At 31.5% G+C, this 24,839-nt stretch overlaps 1 protein-coding gene across 3 annotated transcripts in view; it reads left to right on the top strand.

The window, feature by feature from the left end:
• LOC129221946 (YTH domain-containing protein 1-like) overlaps positions 1-24,839 on the top strand; it is a 121,041-nt gene that overhangs the window by 25,750 nt on the left and 70,452 nt on the right. The window contains exons 5-8 of one of the 3 annotated variants that reach the window (XM_054856335.1): positions 4,902-5,027; positions 18,662-18,850; positions 19,799-20,104; positions 21,740-21,814. In XM_054856335.1, coding sequence (XP_054712310.1) covers positions 4,902-5,027; positions 18,662-18,850; positions 19,799-20,104; positions 21,740-21,814 — 696 coding nt within the window. The remainder of the gene's footprint in view (positions 1-4,901; positions 5,028-18,661; positions 18,851-19,798; positions 20,105-21,739; positions 21,815-24,839) is intronic. The other 2 variants (XM_054856337.1, XM_054856338.1) reach the window with 2 other exon arrangements.

Below are 24,839 nucleotides of genomic sequence, written 5' to 3'. Positions count from 1 at the left end.
GAAATATGCGTTATTTTGCTTTCAGATTTGCTCTTTCAATAAACAATTTGACAGATCCGATCTTGTTTATCAGAATTTTGTGAAGGGTCCGTTTTGTTTGATCGGGATTTTGTGAAAGGTCCGTTTTGTTTGATCGGGATTTTGTGAAAGGTCCGTTTTGGTTGATCGGATTTTTGTGAAGGGTCCGTTAACGGACCCAAATATCCTCTGGCCGGACCCCTGATATTATATATTTATAACCCTTTTTTTTTCTTTTTTTGGTAATGTCCTTCCCATGTATGACGTTTTTAGTTTATGCACCATGTTGATTAAAATATGCAACATTATTTGAATATTTATTTCAACTATTTTATCTTTTAAAAACGTTTGCTCTTTCTTTTAAAACTTTAAAGCAGACATGATTGTTTTTGTCATTAGAAAGGTTTTTTTTCCAGGTCAGACTCAAACATTTGCAGGGTGTGTATGCCAGGGTTCCCACAATCCCTGAAAGTACTTAAAAAACTCCTAATTTTTATTTCAAATTAAGAATTCCTAAAAGTACTTGATTTTGGTTCAAGATCTTTAAAGATCCTTAGTGTATTCACTTTTACAATAACCCACAACCCAGGCCAAGTGAATGAAACTTCACTTGGTTCACTTGACCAGTGTTTTTGGTTAACATGAACATATGTTTTATGCACTGACAATGAGTTGTTTTTATAGCCTATACATAACAGTAAAATCAGTGTTGCCAACTGCTCCGCTGTTTGTAGAGTTGCTCAGCAAAAATTATAGCGAAACTCTGCAGCTCTGCAAAGAAGTTATTTTGTTCCGTATTATCAATTAGGTCTTAATTCTGACCAGGCTTATCAAGGATTTTAATAAAATTTAATTCATTATTATATTTTATTAGCTTATTATGACAGGCATATAAATATGGGAAATTAAAGATACTTATACTCAAAGCATGACATAGTATTAAAGCTGTTTTATTAATTTAAAAGTAATTATTTTTTGCTAAGGCTTAAAATGATTATCAAAGCTCAAAAATTTTTTTTAGATAAGAGGTTTATTTTTTCATTATTCTTTTTATACAAAATACTGAGCTGCTCCTCATAATTTCAAAATTGCCACATGCTCCTAAACTAGTTTCTCCAAGGATGACAACCCTGTAAAACATTAATTTTGCTTGTCATTTGCAGCAGGGTTGCCAACCGCTCCGCAAAAATAGTGAAACTCTTCAGCTCCTGAAAGAAGTTGTTTTCCTCCGCATTTCCCTGCCGAGTATTTCCAATCTTAACACGATTGATTGTGCAAATACCCCTTCACCGACTGCTGTGATCTTCCGATCTTCTGGGAGGATTTTTGCTGACGCACGAATGGATTCTTTCTTATGTAGGAAGAAGAGAGGAACTTCGTTCCACGGGTAGAGAGGGGGAAGGGCTTGATAGTGAAGATACAAGCGTTAGCATTTACGTATTTTGAAATAGGATTGCATCCGCTTCCGGAACACTCGCACATTTTTGCCTGCTATGTCATCCTTCCACTTAGACTTTTTTAATGTGTTTTAGGTTAGTATTTTCAACCCTTTTATTTTATTTTTTCTGAAGACTTAATAGGTCCATCTCCTGGCCGAGCTTTTTTAAGTAATCGTGCCTCCCTTCTGCTGCGATTTCCCTGATCTTCCCTTGTCAGGATTTTTGCTGACACACGCAATGTTTCTTGGGTCTTCTTTCTCTTGGTAAAGAAGGTAAAATAGGAGTGGTTTGAAAAATGCTTGATAGTGATGGTTCAACCCTTAGATATAGCTTTTAAAATCGAACTGCATCCTTTTTTGTAGCACTATCTAACTATTGTCTGCTATGTCATTCTACCGCTTAGGCATAATTACTTTTTTGTAGACTACTAGGGGCTCTGTCCCCTGCTCACTAATGCTCACCAACCCTGGAAGATTGCTTTGCCATCTTATTTGATTAGCAAAGATTTAAATCAATTAGAAAGAAACAGATTAAAAATGCATTATGAGCTCCCTTTGGAACAAAAAACACTTCTTCCCCCCAGTTTCAAAATAATTTGTACTAATTTGCAGAGCGATAAGGGCTAAAAGGCTGCTGATCATTGCAAAACTGCAGTTGTATACGTTTGAAAAGTCGTGTTCATATTCGTGGTCTCTAGTAATGTGTTTTGCTCTTTAGCTCGGAGCTTGAATTGAGTTGAGCCTAAGTTTTTCCGTTAAAATCGAAACCCTTAAAATTTGAAAAAGGAGAAAGAAGATACAAACGATTCGAAAAAATGTAATACTATGGCAACGCCAAATAAATCATCAATAATTTGAATGGAAATGAGATTTTTCGAACTTGATTAAAACTACTTGTAACTTTTTTTTCTTTGTAGATAAAAGCTAAGTTTTTCGACGAAAGGTCGAATTAGATCTGGAGTAAAAAAGCCGCTCTTTCCAGTGATGTCAAAAAGAAAACTGTGGGACAATTCCTTTACTTTTTACTGATCAATTTAATGAAGAAAGTAGTGCCTAAATTTTTATGTCTAAAAAAGTTAGAGCATTGAAGCAAATTGCGTAGAATGCCGAAAACTCTACCTTTTCTAACCATATATAATATTAGTATGTGCAAGTTATTTTTCACCCCAATAACAGGCAATTTACGCAAAATTTGAGCTTAAAAAATTAACTTAAAAAAAACTAATTTGAATTTAAAAAAAAAAGAAACAGGTACAAACCACCGGGACTCGAAGTAATTTTGTACAAAATTTCAATCCAGTAGGTGCTATGAGCTCTCCTGGACGCAGACCGACCAAAGACTTCCTTTCAAAATTTTCTTTGACCTTGCTTTTTTTTAATATAAAGAGATTATTTTTAACCCTTCTTATATTTAATTTTTTGCTGACCACTGCCATGCCCATTCAAATATATTTTTCTAGTTCCATTCGAATTGATTTAATCCAAAACCTTTCGCCAAATTTAACGTTATTCTGACCAGGTTTACCGAAGAAATAGCTCACGAAAATTTTAATAACATTAAATTTCTTTCAGTTATATTTTACCATTGTATTACCATAGACGAGTAAGTTTGGGAAATTAAAGATGATTATACTCGAAACACAACATGGTGCTTAAAGCTGTTTTATTAATTTTAAAATAATTATTTTTATGCTAGTGCTGAAAATGATTATAAAAGCTCAAAAACAATTTCAGATTAGTGGTCTGAGTTTTATTTTTAATTGATATTTACACAAATTCGAGCTGCTCCACAAAACTTCAAAATGCTCCTCATAATCACTGCAGCTGCTCCTCAAATTGTTTGTCCAAGGTTGGCAAGCCTGTTTATGGTATATATGTCACAGTAAGTGTCTTTCTAATATTTACTAGCTTTCATTGAAATCTTGATCAAGAATGATGAAAAGTTTGGATTTATTTTAGTAATGTTGTTATTTCCTATTAGAGAAGCAATTTTGTTTGTTAAATATAGCTCTAATTGCAATTGTTTTTGTTTTGTTTCCTTTTTCTATTTGATAAGAATAATTTTCTTTAAAAATCGGTTGAAATAATAAATGTTCGACTTGTATTGAAAACATTTATAAGGACAGTAGGTTCATCTCAGGATCAAGTGTCCTGCAGACCAGAATCAAGTCTCCTTATATGAAGGGTATTTGATCAGTTTACCTATTGTTAGTTAGTTTATCTTTAAGCTATTTTATTCTAATTTATAAATTTAAAAAATGACATAGCATCTTTATTGCTGAAAGAATTAATATTGTCGCCTAAAAGCTATAGTAGGATATTTTTGTATTATTCTTGGGAATAGATGTCTCAGTGTTGCTCTGAGGTGACAATATGTAATGTGCAATTGTTTAGTTTCATGATTCAGGTAACAGTTATGAGCCCCTGCAAAAGAAAAATGAATCAACTGTCGCCAATCTCCTCTATTTAAATGCTTACATTTTTGCCATTTCAAGTCTTTTTTTTTTTTTTTTTTTTTCATTATTAGTATTCTAAAATTTAGCACGAAATTTGTTACGATCATTAGGGTGTGCACCTCATAGAGAAAGTTTTAGTTCTCCTTTTCAATTACAATGTCTAAAAGATTTAAATTTATGTTTCTGGTTTTTGGTAAAGGAAAAGGTTCCAAAAGATTTTTTGCTTCAAACCATTGAGCAGAGTACTTATTATAGTAAAAGGAATTCATTTAAAAAATATTTCATCAAAATTAACTTGCCTTTACTATCCATAAGATAAATTTTATTTGTTTTGGGGGAGAAAAAAGATCTTGTTGCTTAAAAATTTGAACTTACTGAGCTAGTTCCAAATTTTTCTCTGAGTTCATGATTTTAGCTATGTTTGCTCAAATTATGTCTACATTTGACATGAATTGTGTTCTTTTGAAGAATGTGGGAATCCTGGTATGCTTCTTAAAAATTCCTTAGTTAGTCTTGAACTCTTTAAAATATCTTATTGTTCTATTTTTAGCCCTTGAGTGTCCTTAGCCTTTTTTTTTTTTTTTTTTGTCACTCGTTTAAATTAATCCTCTTTCTAACTATTCTCAAATAAGGTGAGAACTTAAATGCTGCTAGAGCACAATAGCGCTGAATATCTGAAAGCTGCCTATTGAGTGGTTTTTTTGAAATTTCCCCTCCTCCACTCAAAGAATTTTCTTAAAAAATAAATCTGATCTGTTGCATTGTAGTGTTAGCAACAAAATTCTGACTTGCTGATTTTGATTTTACAAAAAATATTATTTTCTAAATTAATTAGTAAATGTTTTTTAAGAGAACGTTCTTGTAGAATTTTCATTGGATTTTGAAACTGGCTAACTTCATTTAGCTTTGTAAGATGCTAGTGCATTGTCTTATTTTGTTTTAACTAAACATGCCTGGTGGAAAATGCAATTTCAAAATATTATAATTAGAAAAAACAAAGTGCAAGAATTGGCTTCTACGTTACGAAAATCGCAACAAAGTGAAGTGTGCCACCTCGGACAAAGTTTTAGATGTATCCAGTGCAAGAGAGAATGCAGGAAAAACTGAAATAAAATGTAAGTTTTGCTTTTCTTCTTTCGAAAACGAGTACAGTGGCTTTTTTTTTTTTTTTTTCATTTGTCTAAAAGCAGATTTTTGTTTTGAGTAATAATATAGGCCCCATGGCACACAATCCCCAGAATTTTGGGATCTCCAATGGGGGACTGAAACTCAGATTTTTTTTAAGGGGGCTCGTCAAACATTTTGTGAGGGTCCTCACATTATCACTGCTTCTTGATTTAATTATCTATTCTTAGTACTGTTTTCTGCTGCTAATGTGCATTATTGTATGTTCATTTCAAAATCAATATGTTATACAGTATTAACAGTTTGTTTTATTACCATTTACGTTTCATTTCAGCATCAGATCAATTAAATGCACAGAGACAATTGTAGCTTTTTTTCTTGCAAAATTGTCTGAATTCAAAACTGCCAGCACATCTAAAAAATCTTATGCTTCCGAGCTATTCAGCCTATGTGCCTATAAATATTAAATCTTTTAAATCTTTTTTTTTTTTTTGTCATTATCACAAAAAACTTTCAAAATTATTTTTAATTCTCTGTAAAAAGTGGAATAATTGCTCTAGATTTTTGACATACAAAATACTTGAAATGTCAAGGTTTTATTTTAGTACAAACAAATAAGTATTTACTCAAATTAAAGCATAAGTTTAAAATTGGTTTTAATTAGTTGTATTTTAGTCAAAATATTGTAGCTGTTTTAGGTTTAATCTATTACTGCTATGGTGTTCGCGTGTGAAAATTTAAAAAAGCAGTAAATGGTGCTATTTTGTAAACATTCTATGTTTACTCAAGTTTTCATTGCAAAGGAGCAATACTTTTCTGCTTCAGTGTTTAAAAACTTGGACATTGTTTTTATGCATAAAAAAACATAAAATTTTTTGCTTTCTTTTACTTTCTTTTGCATGCTATCATTTTCAGTCCTGAGCAAACCTCTGTTCTGTATCTCATAAAACCTAAACTGCTTACTTTTTGGGAATTTTAAATTAGAAAATTGAAGTAGCTTTGATAAGGTGTCAATCAATGTCATTTGCATACTACTGGATTTTTTAATGATGTGATTGTTTTATAATATTACTCAAAATGGCTTCAAGTTAGCGTGAGCAAAAAGTAAGTAGTTTTTATTTTTCATGAAGCTTATTGTGACATGTTTAATGAATAAAATTTGTTAGAACTTAGTACTTTTAATCTTTTTTAAGAAATTAATTTTTTTAAATTATTTGATACCTAGAAACTGTGTACTTCTGTGTAAGGACCTGTAGTCGGCATAATTTAACCTCAAATTACAAACAGAGCAACAAACTGCACAGGACAGTATTGAGTGCTACATATTTGTCTTACACCTTGTAAATAAAATGAATCAACTTATTTTACAAAAATGTTGAAAGCAAAAGTTTTTTAAACTAACAACAGCATAATAAAAGCATTAATTGCTCATATTCTGAAATTTTTCTCATCTTGTACCTCGATGTCTAACTCAGAGCAATGTCAAGTTAAAAAAGGTTTAGTGGACATATTCCAAGACAGTGGTACATCTGATATGTTTGCGTTTATTATTGTTCAATATAATGATCTTTAAAACAAATGTAACCATATTTGCAAGTTTTTTAAAGCTGCGTTGATTAAGAGATCTTTTAGCTTTTTAAGTATGTAACTACTTGCTTTTGGAAATGTTGTAACTTCAAAAGTTGTTAGTGGTATACTGATTAATGAATACAATGAATGCTTACCATGTTTTCACTAAACAAGATATAACGAAGGAAATAGAGGATTAAACAAAACCTGTTCATGGAAAAGATAAGCCGTAGGTAAATAAACGTGTTGCCAGAAGGTTTGCCACTTTTGGAGTTTTCTCTGGAATTAAAGAAAAAAGAAAAAAAAAAAACTAAACACTATATTTGCTGTTTGTTTTTCTTTATTTTGAGTTTTCTGTTTTTACTCTCTAGCTTGCATTAACTGCTGTTTTAATTTTGATACAAATGAGGCAATGAGAAGCAAAGGGATGTAAGTGGACATTTTCAAGTTTTGAGTAAAATGCGTATAAAGATTGCGTCCTAGGTAATCTTTCATTGAATTTTTTTTCTTAATCATGCTTTACAGCAGCACCTATCAGGGCTACTAGTACTTATCTCTTGCCCCCAAGACAGAGGAGGGGTTCACCTACCATTTGTACTGGTTATCTCCAAATTTTTAATTTTGCCACTTGCATCCATTTGCTTCTCACTACCTCAAATATTTTACTGTTTACATGCATTCTAGATAACTGTCAAGTATTTAAAAATCCAAATTTTGCTAATAGTAATCTTCGCCCTACAAGATTGGGATCCCTGATAAGTTTTAACTTGTTCAAAAATGAGGCAGACTGATGTAAGAATTTCTGATGCATTTTGAAGCAGGGTTCGCTGATATATATCACGATATATATCCAATATTTATTTTGCAGTTATCATGATAGTTTGATATTTTCGATATTTATCTTTAAACTACACTGTTTTCAATATAAAAATTGTATTAATAATTGTAATATTGTTCATTTATTATTAAAAATAATCAAAAAGTTATGTACTATATTTTTGTATTAATACATCATTATTATAGCAAAGTAACATGATATTCCTTCTTTAATTTATATTCATAAAAGAACTTGTAATGTTCAATTTTAATTCATATTAAAAGTGCCTAGTTAAATATTAAACGTTGGTCAGAAAAAAAGAAAATGTCTTATGACTGTTCACCAACTAATGCATATTTTTTATTTCTGAGTCATGTAACTGTGTAAAAGTAGCTAACAGAAGAAAAATAAGTAAAACAGCTAATGCTAAATTAACTCCATTATATGTAAAATAAAATATTGGATATGAAGAATAAAAGAAACCTTAAGTTTACATTTTGAAATAATAATATAAGAAAATAAAGAGTGATTTGAGGATGCATTTACTATTTTGACGACTTAGTTTGTGCTGGTTGAAAATATCGGATAGATATCAAACTATCCGATATATCAAAATATCAGATATTTTTGAAAATATTATGATATTTTCGAACCCTGTTTTGAAGTAACAATTTCTCATAAATTTTTTCTGTGGTTCAACATGTTACCTTATGTATGTAAAAGCGAATATGCTTTTGGTTTATTGTTACACTTTTTCCTCTACACTAAGCTCCTACTTAAAAAGACAAAAGCTATAATAATGCCTTCATGCATTTTGAAGTTACAAGAAAACCTTTCAATGCAAAAGACTACAGCTGACGGATGAAAGCGCATCCAAAGAAATCAACCAGCCACATTTATATATAAGCTAAATGATCCATAAGATTACAAATTTTTCATTGAAAAGGGGACCTCAAAGCAAACATCTGCATTTTTATTGCTATTTGATTCTTCTGATGTTTTTGACTTTCCAATATTTAAGCCATAAAATATATGTTTCTTTCTTTTGCTCCTTTTTTTGAAAAAAAAAAAGCAATAGATAAGGCATATACTTAACTGTAGAACTTTAATATTGTATAAATGATTTATATTATAAATTATATTTTGATAATGCTTGTCAATTGCAGTTAAGTCTTTCCTCTACCTTTGTGTAATAGATCCCCTTCTTTCAGGAAAGAGTAATGGCATCTTGTTATGAAAATGCATTTTTAGTGCAAAGAAAGGAGTGATCGTTTTAAATTAAAAATTAAAAAAAAAAATTCTAATTTGAATTCCGAAACTTTGAATGTAAATTATGTTTTTCGCAATCATGAGTTGCGACAAGACCCTACTGATTAGAGTTATTGTTTCTAGAAACGCCCCCCCCCCAAGCATGTCCCTCCTCCTGGGTGATTACGTGTGTATAGTTGTGTGTGTAGGCTTACGTGTGTGCACTTGGGCGTGTGTATGTGTGTAAAGGTGTGCGCACGTAAGGGAGTGTATATGAGCATGCGTGTGTAGGACATGGACGCCACTGCCCAACAAAAGCGGATTCCGGGGGACAGTGCTCAGGACCAGCCGCGCCGCCGCCGGTGGACGGTGGTGCTGCAGCCCTGGTCCAAGCTGAAAAAGGAACCGTAACGTCAAGGACAGTCAAATGAAAGCAATAAGCAATCGTGATTGCTCAATAAAAAATAAATAAATAAATAAAATTAATTTGAATTTTGATATCTTGAATTCAAATTATGTTTTTCGCAATCACGAGTGTGTGTTTGTGTGTGGGGGTATGTGTGTTTGGGTGTAGGGGGTATGTGTATGTGTGTGTGTAGCAGGGTTGGGTTTTGGACTGTCCAAAACTGGTTTAGGACAGAACAGGTGGTTTTTACCGTCCAAAACTGTCTAAAACTGTCCAAAAGTGTCCGAAACTGTCTTAAACTGTCGAAAACTATGCTACAGGTGTTATCTAATCAATTCGCATTTACTGCAATATTTGTAATGCATAATTATAGATAATAATGAGGTTTAATTAATGAATATTTGGTAATATTTTTCTCCAAAATATTAATTAAAAATATTTTACTTAAAAAAATTGCCAATAACTACTACATAAAAACTTTCTTATGTAACAGTTGGTAGAGTTATGAAAGGAAATTCACAACACAACCAAGACAACTAATTTCAGTTCCATTTATAACTCAAAGGAATATTACAAAATGTGCAATATTTAGGAGCCAAAGAAAAAAAAATTTTAAATGGTTTTTCAAATAAGTTTTACATGATGGTTTAACGAAAATTATTTTTTAAATCATAGATGAAAAAACAAAAAATTGATGATGAAACACTTATGTTATAAAACTAGTGCTATTCTTTTTTTGTTCATATTTTTAATATAATACATTCTGTAACTATAAAAAAAAAATTGTAATTTATTGCATTTAAGTCAGTTATAGCACCATATTTTGAACACTTTCTTTTGCATACATGCATAAATGTTGAAAAATTTGGTTTGTGGAAGAAAAAAAACTCTTGCATGCAAATTGAAATTTTTACTGTAGAATTTAATTTCTATGTAACTAGATTAAAATCAGCTACATAAATAAGTTACACACACACACACAATATATATATATATATATATATATATATATATATATATATATATATATATATATATATATATATATATATATATATATATATATATATGTTCTGTTTTTGATATTTTCTCACAAAATCTCAAAAAGTAGTTTTGGACACAATGGTTTTGAACAGGATGATAACCCTGCTTTTATTTGCCCACCTGCATAAACATAGGGAAATTTGGTTACTAATATAAAAAAGCTAAATAAAATCATGCATACAAATTGAAATTTTAATCAAGAATTCAACTTCTATATGACTAGTTTTAAATCAGCTGCATAAATAAGTTGAATGTTCTCATTGAATAAATGTTCTATCTAAAACATTACTTTGATACATTTTATTCTGTTTTTGATGTTTTCTAACAGAATACAATTTTTCTAAAAATATAGTTTTGGACACTTTTGGACACAAGGGTTTTGGACAGGACGGTAAAAACCAGGGTTTTTACCGTGGTTTTTACCATAGTGTCCAAAACCTTGCCAACCCTGGTGTGTAGGCATGTGTGTTTGTGTCTGTGTGCTGGCATAAGTGTGTGGGTAGTTGTGTATATAAATGTGTGTGTGGGGAGGTATGTGTGTGTAGGCATATGTGTTTGTGTCTGTGTGCAAGCATGAATGTGTGGGTAGTTGTGTGTATGTGTTTGTGTATGTGTGTGTATGTGTTTGTGTGTGTGTTTGTGTGTGCGTGCATGTGTGTGTAGCTGTGTATGTATGTGCGTGTGTGTAGGACATGGATGCAACCTGGAGACGGCTTTCGCTATAGGAGCAGCATCGTGAGGACCCGGTCGACAGTGATGCTGCGGAGGGTGGCGGTGGAGAAAATAAAATCAAAGGACATCAAAACAGTCAAATGAGAACAATAAGCAATCGTGATTGCTCAAAAACAACTGAGTCACAAATGTAGAATTAAGACAAAAAATTGAAAATCCTTTTCAAAGCCTTACACTATTAAAAATAAATTACAAGTATTTTATTTGTTAACAAGTATAAACTGGCAACAGATAAAAATTTTAAATCATTGCTTTTAATTTCCTTGTTGGCCAACAATGAATTTGGTTACCAATCGCTTGAATAAAAGCTTTGCTGTGTTTAAAATCTGCTGTAAAAAAGCGTTATAATTTGAATTCTATGTAACGTGGAAGTTCCAAACACATTCTATTAGACGCAGAAAAAAAAATCCTTACTTTGGTACTAAATTTGAAAATTTTTAAAAATGTTTTCACTGTTTCACTGCGAAAATCGCGAAAAACCTTTTACAGGTTTTAGATTTATGTCTTCGTTAATGTCATTCAAAGACGCAACCTAGCTAAGAACACTCTCGATCTACTCTCCTTTCGAAGAAATTTTTTTTTTCAAAATTAGTTCATCCATTTAGGGGCTAAAGTGCCGCAGACAGACACACAGGTATAGAGACACAAAAACACGTCAAATTTATAACCCCCTTCCTTTGTGTGTCAGGGGTCAATAAAAATAAAATCAAATTTAGTGGGGTACTACCAGGGTTCGCCGATATATATCAGTCAATATATATCCTATAGGGTCTGATGGGGTAAAGTGGTCATAAAATCAAGGTTTTTTAACTTAAGTGGATAACAAATAAAAGAAATTCCTTAAACATTTAAACTTTTTTCGTTGTTATTTTACATTACGTTAATGAAGAACACAATACATTGAATTTTAGAAAGAAAAATATTTATTTAAGTACTTTTATACCACTTTCTTTTCCCTATGTATTTATGACCACTTTACCCCATGGGGTGGGGGAAAGTGGTCATAGCATGGGGTAAAGTGGTCATACTTAAAAAAAGATGCAAAACCAGTATGAATAACCATATTATTTATATATTTTGGTTACTTATAATGATTACACTTATAAACACGAGTATATGCATGTATACACGAGTACATACGTGCATACATGAGTATACAAGTATATACATGAGTATATACATCTATGCATTAGATGCGAGTTATGTACATGTCTAGTCGAGTATATACGTGTATATCCGAGCATATACGTGCGTACACGAGTCTTCACGAATATATATGTGTCATGTGAAAATGTGTTTGGTAGAGTATAAACGAGTATTTACGCGTATTGACGTATATATACCTGTATAGACGAACATCATGTGCATGAATGTATATCTCTCGAGAATATACGTATGTACACGAATATATACGAGTATACACGTACATATACGAGTATCACGTACATATAAGTGAACATACGTACATATACGAGTATCACGTACATATAAGTGAACATACATATACGGGTATACACGAGTATGCATGAATATATGTTTATATGTCTAATGCGTATATGTACTTGTATACACCAGTATGGACGTATATAAGTACATATAGTTGTATATCAGGGGCGCCGACTTGCAAAAATTATTGGGGGGGCCGGACATCACCGGGGGTTTAGGGGGTTATGTAATCACTTGGAGGTCCCCCCATCCCAAATAATAGGTCAGATTTTTGTACATTGAAAACGCCATATTTTCTAGTGTGTATAATTTTAACAAACAAACAGTATGTGACATGGCGTTTTCGAAGTAAAATAATCTAAAAATTGGTTTACAAATTTTCTGGTTCAACTAAATCATGTCACTTGTCTTAGTAAGAGATTTTTTGTTCTATTGTATGGGGAGCCGTGCAGTACCGTAGCTAGACATTGATATAAGGTAAGACATTTGACTTGAATGGAAGGGCACTCCCAGAGCCGCCGACTTAAAAAAAATGGAGGGAGGGGGAAACCGGGGAGGGGGGTCTTGCCGCCGGAATTTTTCTAAATTTGAGATGAAAAATAGTGAGTTTTAAAGTTTTTTTTTAAGCATTTTAAAATTATATAATCAACACTAGAACCCCGAAAACTCGACGAGCCTGACACATATTTTTTGACTTTGAAAAAAGAAATAAATATATACAAACACTCACAGTATTTTCGTAAAAAGGTAACTTAATTTACGCATGTCTTTTAAGACCAGTTGTTTTTTCATTAGTGATATCGGCTAATGTATTCGAGTGTAAACACAGTCTCTCAATGTCTAGGTCCTTTTTGAAAAACTCGGTTGATTTTTCATAATTTGTTTCACCTCTGTTTAGAAAAAGCAAGCACTGTTGTTCAACTGCAATGACCTGGTTGAGTCCAGTTGATGTAAACCGCACAATAATGCAAGATTGCACCATTTCACAAACCTCAATGTAAAGTGCATTGTAGTACTCCTTTGGGATGAGTTTAGAAAGCATAATATAGTTAATAATTTTCTTGATTTATTGGGGGGGCTCTGCCCCCTCAAAAATATTTTTGAGGGGGCTCAGGCCCCATAGAGTCGGCGCCACTGTTGTATATACGTAAATTAGGTGTATACACTAGTATCCGCGTGTCATCAAATGCTTGTATGTAGATGTCAATTAGTGTATGTATTCACGATTATATATTCATGGATATATCAGATGATTTTATGCACGTGTATACTCGAGTATATAGGTATGTGTCCAAGTATTTACGTGTTACTTGTTACGCATTTCATGAGGCTCCACCCCCTGCTCGCTCTGCTCGACAACCCCGTTCCTCAACAGCGGCGAGTGACAATTGATGCCTTTAATGTTTTTGATGATTTAATAACCGGCCCCTTATCTCCGGTTACTTAAGTATAAGAGGGGTGAGGCAGGGCGAAATGGCTTCCCCTGAATCTCCTACATCCAGCAGAACCAGTATTGACCTGGTAGACGTTGCCAGTCCGGAGAAGATTGGGTTACAGCCACAGACAGAAGCGCTCAGAAATTAATGCTATAGAGTAGGCAACTCTGCCCCTGCTCATTTCGCTCGCCAACCCCTTTCGTCCTCTGCGGTGACTCGAAACCGACTGCGTTTGACAATTATTAATTTCAAGTTTCTTCACTCGGATATCCGTCCCCTTAAGGTTTAGAGGGGTGAAACCGAGCGGAATGGCTTAATCTGAACGTCCTGCATCCAACGGTACTAGCATTGACATGGAAGACATTGCCGGTGCGGAGAAAATAGGTTTAGATACGCACAAACAGACAGACGCGCAAAGAAAATAATTGTAAAGATAAGCGAGTGTATACGTGTATAGCCAAATATATACCTATATAGGAATATTCTTGTCGACACCCATGTAGGTATTTATTGGTACAATTACGTAAATGCTTTTTTTTAGTATACTTGTAACTCTAAATACCGGTGTATAATCGTTTATATACAGGTAAAAGCACGTGTTTACACTCGTATTTACAAGTTCATACTCGTGTACACATGCATATACGAGTATATACTCGGGCCGACATGTATACCCACGTACAGACTCATGTATGCATGTAGTTACATTTATGCTTCTCCATGCCCGTATATACTTTAGTTTACAAATATATAGTATACGTATATACAAGTATATACACGTGTCGGCGCGCTCATATACGTATTTACGTAAAGCAATGTATTTATTCGGACATGTGCATCTATATACTATTATACGTGTTAACGTACAGATATAGTAGTATCACACGCATGTGTTTGTAAATTAAACTTTATTTCACACCATTTATTGTAAAAACAATACATGTTTAGTGAATTGAATATTTAATTAATATCTGCTTTGTACGTTAAGATTGAGTGCAGTAGAGCAACGATTTATGTTAAGCCTAATTATATGACCACTTTACCCCATCTTACTTGAATTTCTCTAAAATATTATGTAAAATAAATACAGATAGCTGCTAAAGAGTAAGTGTTCTTGAGACATGTAGGAAGCTTCCCGTGCCGTCAGTTTGTTCGAAATTCACTTAAACAAAATTTCCTTGAGAAGTTAAAAGAGCTGTTTAGATTTTTAAGTTTTTCATATGCACACAAAATAATTTTTTTTTACTAAATAAAATATTGGCAGTTGTAAAATTTTGTATTCAAAATGTAGTTTCTAACTTCCCTACTCTAAAATAAAAAATTTTATTTTTATTCGAGCATTTATTTCCAAGTTACAGCCATTTATTTGATGTATGACCACTTTACCCCATTGACCACATTCCCCCACTAGACCCTATTTATTTTCTGAACTGCAATATTTGCTGTGAAAATGGTATATGTATAATTCATAATATTAATTTATTATTAAAAATTACCAAAATGTAATATACTATATGCATATAATATATGTCAATAATATTCCTTTTTTATTTTATAATTATAAAAATATTAGTAATGTTGCAGCTTTAATATAGATTTAAATATTTAATTAAAAATCAAAAGTTGGTCAGAAGAAAAAAAAATGTCTTGTGGCTGTCTGGCTGTCTGACAAATGTATTTTTTTTTTTATTTCTGAATAAAATAATTTTGTAAAGTAGCTAACAAAGAAAAATGAGTGAAGCAGCCAATGCTTTCGTCAGAAACTCAATAAATACAGTTTAAAGTAGGTAAATATTTACATAAAATGTATATTTTTATATAACAAAAAAAGCATTAATTTTAAGTCTATTTATTATGCTAATAATATAAGAAGGTGAACAAGAGAGTGATTTGAGGATTCAGTTACTATTTAAAGAGATTGAAAATATTGGATATATATCAAAATATTGGATATTTTTGATGTTTTTGAAAATATGATATTTTTTAACCATGATTACTACAGTTTAAACGAAGTAAATGCCTATTAAATAGTAAAAATTTATAAATATATATATATATATATATATTAATAACAAGTTAACACAAATCTAATATTTTATATTGCATTGGGAAAATTTAGGAAACATTTATATTGTTGTATTAAATAAATTTAAGAAATTAATGATTTAATTTATGTTGCTATTAAACTTGGAACATTAAAACATTTTATTAAGTAGAAACATGAATGATTTCTATAAGTGTTTGCCGCTTAGATGAATCACGTTTGTTCTAAATAGTTTTGATTCCATTAAGCGGCTAATTTAATAAAGCTGGAGTTTGTTCTGTTTTTAGTGACTTGATTCATTAAAGCGGTTGATTCATTTACCCGGCATCCACTGTATTTTAAAGTCATTATCTTCATTGTGGTGGTCATTCCCAAATGTTGAATATTATACTCTAAGATAAATTCTGACAAAGTAGTTAAATTTCTTCCTGAACTGTACATTCCTGTCATAGAAGTCAATGAGTGGTGATCAACCATGTTTTGTGACACTCCTTAGGAGAGTGGAATCAGCCAAAAGCTCTCATCCGGTTTCAGCAAACATACTAGTGTATACTTTTTGTGAATGCATTCGACTATTATTCTCCGTATAGAAAAGCTATTTTTGTCTTCTGTCCCAACTGGAAAAGGTTAAAAAATGTTCCTGGTGTAGTGGGGACTTCACTGCTTTACTAGCACCAGGGTTGGCAAGGTTTTGGACACTACGGTAAAAACCATGGTAAAAACCCTGGTTTTTACCGTCCTGTCCAAAACCCTTGTGTCCGAAAGTGTCCAAAACTATATTTTTAGAAAAATTGTATTTTTGAGAAAACATCAAAAAGAGAATTAAAATGTATCAAAGTAATGTTTTATACTGAACATTTTTTCAATGAGAACATTCAACTTATTTATGCAGCTGATTTTCATCTAGTTAAATAGAAGTTGAATTATTGATTAAAGTTTCAATTTGTATGCATAAGTATATTTGGTTCTTTTCTTTTGAGTTCTTTTTTTTTTCTATTAGTAACTAAATTTCCCTATGTTTATGCATGTGTGCAAGTGAAAAGCAGAGTTGACAAAGTTTTTACCATCTTATTCAACACCCTAGTGTCCAAAAGTGTCCAAAACTACTTTTTGTAAAACTATATTTTGTGAGAAAATATCAAAAACAGAACAAAGTGTGACAAAATTTTTTTTGACTATTTAATATATTTATTCAATGTGAACATTCAAGGATAATTATATATGTAACTTATTTATACAGCTGATTTTAATCTAGTTACATAGAAATCAAATTTTTCACTAAAAATTTCAATTTGTATGCAGGAGATATTTTTTTCCATAAACAAAATTTTTCGACATTAATGCATGTGTGCAAAGGAAAATGTTTAAAACATAGTGCAATAATTGACATAAATGCAATAAATTATAATTTTTTATAGTTACAGAAAGTATTATATTAAAAATATGAACTAAATAAAGAAAAGCACAAGTTTTATAACATAAGTGTTTAATAATCAATTTCTTGTTCTTTAATCTATGATTTAAAAAATAATTTTTGTTAAAACATCGTATAAAACTTATTTGCAAAAACCATTAAAAAAATTAATCTTTTTTTTTTTTGCACCTAAATATGGCACATTTTATAACATTTCTTTGAGTTATAAATGGAACTGAAATTAGTTGTCTTGGTAGTGTTGTGAATTTCCTTTCATAACTCCACCAACTGTTACATGAGGAAGTTTTTAAGTAAATATTTTTTGAATGAACATTTTGGAGAAAAATATCATCAAATACTCATTAATTAAACCTCATTAATATTTATGCTCTACGAATATATCAGTAAATATGAATTGATTATATTACACCGCTTTAGCTTTAGCCGAGTTTTGGACAGTTTCAGACACTTTTGGACAGTTTTAGACAGTTTTGGACGGTAAAAACCACCTGTCCTGTCCTAAACCAGTTTTGGACAGTCCAAAACCCAGCCCTGACTAGCACCAGTTGTACCATTCTATGTGTCATATATCAAATGTAGATCATTTCAAGGAAATAAAAATTAGCTGGAATTGTTTTAATTTTTTTAACCATCTTCGCAGAGTACTTCATTACTATTTAGTGACCTTCTCATTTTATAATGATTTGCAGAATTGTAAAAAGTAAACAAAGTGTGTAAAAAAAAATCACCTTTTTTTTTGTGTGTGTGATTAGTAAACATGTATACTGGACCTGTTTTAGTTTACTGAATTCTGAGGAATAATTTCATCATTGTAACGGAGGAAAGCAATATTCAGGTATTACTTTAGCAGTTTAGAATGTACTCAGAACAAAAAATGCTTCAAGGTTCCGTAATGCATGCAAGACAAATGAAATTAGAAGCTGAAGAATGAAGAGAGAAAGGAACTCATTTCTCTTACTGTGTTCTACAGTTACTATCAACGTATCAACACTGCTGTGCTGTTTAGTTCTCTTCATTTGCTTTAAACTGTGTATTATCCTTTGTTTTTCATTGAGATAAAACTTTACTGAATACATCAAAGTAAAGGTTCAAGTGTGCAAAGATATTTTCTTAGTTATTTTCCTGTGAAAATTTTCTTTGGTTAAATGTTAAATGCATCTGTTTTAAGTGTTCTCAGAATATCATTAAAACCTTGTGATAAGATATTTTAAAAACTATGTCATATTTTACATGAATGCATAAAAAATATATTGATTTCAAACGAAGCACAAAATGACTGTTGGGTAATATAAATATAGAAATCTGGACAGACCCATGGTTGGTTTATTATGAAACATAGCTGTAGTTGCTATAATACACATACCTTTTAATGTAATAGTGTTAACCTTCAAATTTGTAGTTTTATCAATAACAATGTTGCATTGATTTTCTCCAATTTAATTCACAGCAGCTGCAGCAATGGAAACTGTGCCCAAGAGGTCAGTTCCTGCTGGTATCATATCAGCTCCATCAACTGTTCGAAAATCTGTGAAAGTTGTCCAGAAAAAGTCTGGTTCTTCACGACAAAATCCACAGCCAGTTGTAAAATGTGTTCTTAGAGGCACTGATCCACAAAGCAAGGCTTTAGCCAATAAATGTAATAATTTTTTTTAAGCACCTGAAAACTTGCTTTGTAAAAAAATAATAATATTAGTATTTTAGAAAAATATTTGTATATTACATGTATACAAGTATATAAGCATTATTTTTTAACTGTTAGAGTTTTTTTTTAGATTGAGTTTTAAGGCTGATTAGAATAAATTTTTTACTTTGTACTCATCAGTTTTAACTTCAATCTGCAATTCATTTTAATTTGATCTTCTGTATTGTATCTTAATTCTTTATCCCAATAATAAAGAGTAAAATGTTTATTTTTGATGGAAAATAAATATTTTACCAAAAAATAAAAAAAAATTATCCCGTAACTGCATTGCATTGTTAATTTTCCTTTTACTTATTGTAACTTTTTTTGTAGCATTATTATGAGTTACTTGTTTATTATTTACTTTGGTTAAGCCTTAAATTTTAAATTCCAGGAAATGTGCTTGTAATAATGCTTTAATTTCAAATTTTTAATGAGATGTTTAATTATCTTCCCATTTTGCACCCTTATCATAGTTTTCTTACATTATTTTAGTAATGCCTTTATTACAAAAAAAATGTCTTGTTTAGTTTTGCTGCTAAACCTTTGAAACCTTTATTTATTTATTTATTTTATTATTATTATTTATTTATTTATTTATTTATTTATTTATTTTATTTTTTTTGCATTATCTAAAATCATGTTAACATTTTTTTGAACACCGACTACTTGAGATTTAGAAATTTTAAATCCAGTCAGGAGAAGTAAAATGATATTTTTTATAAGTTAACTGGTTTATCTGAACTCAATCTAATGCTAATTCCTTTCTTTTTTATTCATTTTGAGTATTTATCTTCAATGTTATTAAAATGCTGAGCATTCTAGAACTGTGTTTATTGCTTTCTCTCTTTTGTATTCCTGTTTGTACTTCTTTCTAATTTATCCCTTTTTTCTTTCCAAAAGCATTCATTCAGAACTCCGGTCACCAAAAATCTGCCCCAAGCATAAATATCAAAAAAGAACGTATATCTGAAGATAGAGAGCCTGTTCCTCCTGGTGAAGAATCTCTAGATGATAGACATTATGATAAAGCTTCTTCTCCGGCTGACAGCAAAAATGTGTGCTTTAGCACTGTGAGTGATGCCTCCAGTTCTGTTGAAGATGATGTCACGTGCTCTTGTGGCCGCAGTAGTGTTATGTCATCTTCGCCATCTGCATCCCGATCTCCTTCACCTAGTGGATCACCATCAAATTCTGATTCAGAATCAGGTACTTGATTGAAAGTGTGAATTAATCTTTATGTTCCTTTATATAATACAGGGCTAAGGCAGAACTACATGCAATACCAACAGCCAGTTTATGACCCCTGACTCTAGAAACTGCTGTTAGGCTTTAGGGCAGGAACTTACTGCTTTTACTTCATTTTTGAATTGAACTGCACCATTGGTTGCGGACTAACGTTGGTGTACTAAATTAAATTTTGGATACTAGTTTGTTGGTAATCTTAGCTTCAACTCAGAAAGATTATTGCAAAAGAGATTAAAATGAGTAGTATAACCTTGATTTAATAATTGTCAAAGACTCATGCAAAAAATGGTAATAGTAACCAAAGTAACATTCGTATAACATCTTTAGATGAATTACAAAATGATTTATGTAACATTGAGCAAGAGATAATATTAACCATGATCACAACAAACAGACTGCAGTAATTTCATGCATAATAAAAAATTCATCTACAGTAGGCACCACTTAATGTGATCACGGTTAATGTTATCATTCGTTTAATATTGTCAGAATCACGAAGTCCCAGAGCACTTGTATATTAACGCGTGTTAAAAAAAGTCGGATATTGTGATCTGTGTCTTCGTTTATTGTTATCTCTTTTTCATAAACTTTGAATTTTCACCCTTTTTTTTCTTCCTCAATCAACAGAAATACAAAGGCAAACACTGACATGTAGCTTCCGGGAAAATAAGTTCCCTTCATATATGCAAAGCAGAAGAATTTTTCTCCCTGTTCAGTAAACACTTCACTCTAAACGGTCAAACATTTTAGCCATAGAGAAAGAGTGCAATGATTAAACAATTTAACTTTTACCGAAAAATTTAAGACACTTTGACAATTTAACCATAATGAGTCAAAGCAGTACAACTAAAATTTTCTCAGCCATTGCTTTGTAAGTTAGAAACAAAAAATTGTTACGAGATTGAAATCAAAATGAAGCTAAATAAAGAATTTAATCAAATCTGCTTTAAAACTGTAGTTTACAAATGTCAGAGAAAAGGATGCGCGAGTAATCGGTTCGTTAATGCAGAAAAAACTTCACTTTAAAAACTTTTATTCTTGCTTTCAAAATGGGCAAAGGCTTTATAGTATGGTTTAGTCGATGGAAGAAAAGAGCTATTCCATTCTTCTAATTTATAAGTTTAAACTACGTTTAATGTCGTTGTTGTAATTTTAATTTGCAGTTGTAAAAATAAAATGCTCCTTATTAAAATGGGCAAAGGCTTTATAGTATGGTTTAGTCGATGGAAGAAAAGAGCTATTCCATTCTTCTAATTTATAAGTTTAAACTACGTTTAATGGAGTTGTTGTAATTTTAATTTGCAGTTGTAAAAATAAAATGCTCCTTATTGAAAAAACATAATTTTGTGCGTCCTGGATTCCTTTCGGCTATTGTTATCAAATTGCATTTGTCCCAAAGTGATCACATTAAGCGGTGTCTACTGTAATATTTATATTTCCCACTTTCTCATGCATAAAATTGATGAATAAGAACAACATTTTACTTCCCTCTTCATACTTTTTAAAAAATACGCTATTTGGTGATTGTATGTTAGCATAGTAGTTTAGAGTTGATTCATTATAATTAATTGAATGTAACTTAATTTTTCATTTCAGATGAGCATGTTGATAGAAGATCACTCAAACGGCCTCATTCACCTGTTGTTTATGAGCGTAAAAGTAGTAAAGAACGTAAGTAACAACTACATATTTTTGAACATGCATGCATATATATATATATATATATATATATATATCCAGGGGTCTGGCCAGAGCAAATTTGGGTCCGTTAACGGACCCTTCACAAAAATCCGATCAACCAAAACGGAACTTTCACAAAAATCCGATCAACCAAAACGGACCTTTCACAAAAATCCGATCAACCAAAACGGACCCTTCACAAAATTCTGGTAAACAAAAACGGATCTTTCACAAATAGTTTATTGAAAGAGCAAATCTCAAATTAAAATAATACAGCATATTTAAAGTTAAATTAAAGAAATCAACTTATACAAAATCAGCTAATTTTGCAAAAGCAAAAAAAAAAATCGGCACTCTTGTGATGCTCCTGCAAGCCATAAATAATTACTACCGCCAAATAAATATAATGCCTGTTGTTGGTTTCTTTGAAAGAAATTAACAGCTGAAAGTCAGTTAGGTTTATAATTTTGCTTGTTTGTTTTATGCAGCGGTGTTGTTGTAAACTTCTTTGGAAAAGCGTCAACATTCTCTGAATAGGCGTAGTAAGCACTTTTCTCCCCACTCATGATTTAATCATCAATAATATACAGCGAAATGAATTTAGAACTGCAAAGGATAGTATGGGTGGGGCGGATGTGATCGCTTCAGATAGGGTTACAATATTTAAACTTATTGCCACTTAGTGTCTGGTGGTGCGATGTTAAACTGTTATTTTGGGAGAAAGTTATATGGGTTTGGTTTTTCGATACTAAAAAGGATAATTAACTTTAAATAAACTTTTATTTACCGTTATTTTTTTCTATAGATGTCTACATTTTGAAAAACGCAATCTTTTTACATCCGATATGAGAATCATATTTTTTTTTTTTTCAAGCTAGCTTCGCTTTATTAGGATGCAAATAGATGAAAAGTCTCTTTATTTTTGTAACAAAGCTTATTTCAAGTTTTTAAAGGGGAATTCCATTTTCTTTTATGAGTCAATAATTAAAATGCTGAATCGACGGTTTATTTTTTATTTAATTAATTAATTTATTTATTTTGCTTCAACTGTGTCCAGATATTAATGATATGTTTATCATAGGGCTCTAAAATGCAATTTAAAAGTAATTTTATCAAAAATATTTATTTCGCAAGCCGTTTTTATGCTTTTGATTCCTTCACTTTGAGGATTGCAATCTCTTTGCACCCGCTGTGGAAATCTGATTTTTCGAATTTAGCAAGCCGTTTTTATGCTTTTGATTCCTTCACTTTGAGGATTGCAATCTCTTTGCACCCGCTGTGGAAATCTGATTTTTCGAATTTTCGATGTTTAGTACGCTTAGTTAATAACAAATAAAATATTTTTTTATTTTTGTGAAAATCACGGAGTTTATAAGGTTTGAACGAAACTCTGTGCTCTTAAACAGTGTCTTGGATTAAAAAGTTAAATGCTGAACCCCTGCCTATTTTTTTTCTTACAGCTATTTTAAATACAATACAAAAAAAACATTTCTAGTATAATTTAACATGATGTAGAATGGTAGATAAATATTGATACTTGAGGGGTGCCCATCTACAAGGGAGCGATGCCTCCCCCCTCTCTTCAAATACTAGAAAAACACTCAAGAATGATATTCTCAACAGAAAAGAGAGAAAACAATCAACTTTAAGTGTCAATGATGCAGTTTCCACCATCTCAAGAGTCTAAACTTTCGTTTTTACAAGAAATTTTTTTTTTTAAATTATTTGATTTTTCACAAAAATAATTGATTTTTCACAAAATTATTTTATTTTTCACAAAAAACGGACCCTGTGAAAAATCCTGGACAGACCCCTGTATATATATACAAGAGGACCCAACAGACGTTGTTCTGTTCAAAGTTTAAATTGAAAAGTTAAAAAATTTCAATAAACTATCAAATGTTTGAACAGTTTTGTTGAAAAAAATAAGTAAAAAGAAAATTTTAAGCTGCTTGGTGTCAGAATGTATATATTTATTACAACTTGGTTTATCTAATGCCTACTGAGCAGTTGTTTTATTAAGTTTTTTCTCCCATACTTGATGGTTTGTTCCTTCAGCCATACTCAAAGGCTAAAAAGCGTCCTCAGATATTAAGTGTACAAAATAACTACCCATCTAGAACAAACGAGAAATCCCGCTGCAACATCCCCCATATGAAAAAGAATAAAACAATCGATAGGATATCGTTTAAAAAATGATAAAGGTAAAAACAATTCTCCGAATAAGCGAAAATCACTTATCCCCCCCTCCCGATGTAAAACAAAGACATTCTTCAACTAAAATGACTAAACACTCCTTAAAAACGAAAAACAATTCTTTGCAATTTGAAATATTTCGCCAAATAAAACAAAAAATACAATAAATTACATTAACAGTAGCTTTAAAATGTAAACAAATAATCACGCAACTCTATTGTTTATAGCCAAAGTCGCCAAGCCATCACGTTACTGTAATCCAGCCGATCAGTGAGCGAAGTCAACTCCGACCGATTAGCGGTCCGATCTTTTGAACAAAAACTTTTAAAACTTCATCCATTGCCTAATTTGTTCTTTCCACCAAAGAGAAAGATCTTCCACTGCACTGATCTTTTGTGTACTGAACTACCATGTTGTAATTTATCTGGACGAAAATAAAATTTGTTTCGTCTTTAAATTCCATCATCTTTTCCTTTAATAATGTACTGATAAGTTAAGATAATCCTTAAAGTATTTTTTACATTGGTGCCAAAACTCAGATGGATTTCAGCCGAGTAACAAATGTTGTAGGTACGGTACTTTCTGATCTTTTGGTTAGGAAAACCTTAAGCACCGATCCGGTCACATGTTTCAACCATTACGAAGGAATACTAATTAAATCTATTCCTTCTCAATGGGTTCAACTACGACGACACAACATAGGTTTTGAGAAGAGCCGCGATATAGGGGCCTTAGTTTTGCGTGAACCTTCCAGTACTTTACTTTAAAATATAACTTGGGACCTAAAATCGTTGCTTTCAAGAGAAATGAAGGCTTCTCT

Source organism: Uloborus diversus, chromosome 5 (assembly GCF_026930045.1).
Source record: "Uloborus diversus isolate 005 chromosome 5, Udiv.v.3.1, whole genome shotgun sequence".
Taxonomy (NCBI): Eukaryota; Metazoa; Arthropoda; class Arachnida; order Araneae; family Uloboridae; genus Uloborus; species Uloborus diversus.
The sequence above is the reverse complement of the archived record's forward strand: the minus strand, read 5'-3'. Positions and strand labels throughout refer to the sequence as shown.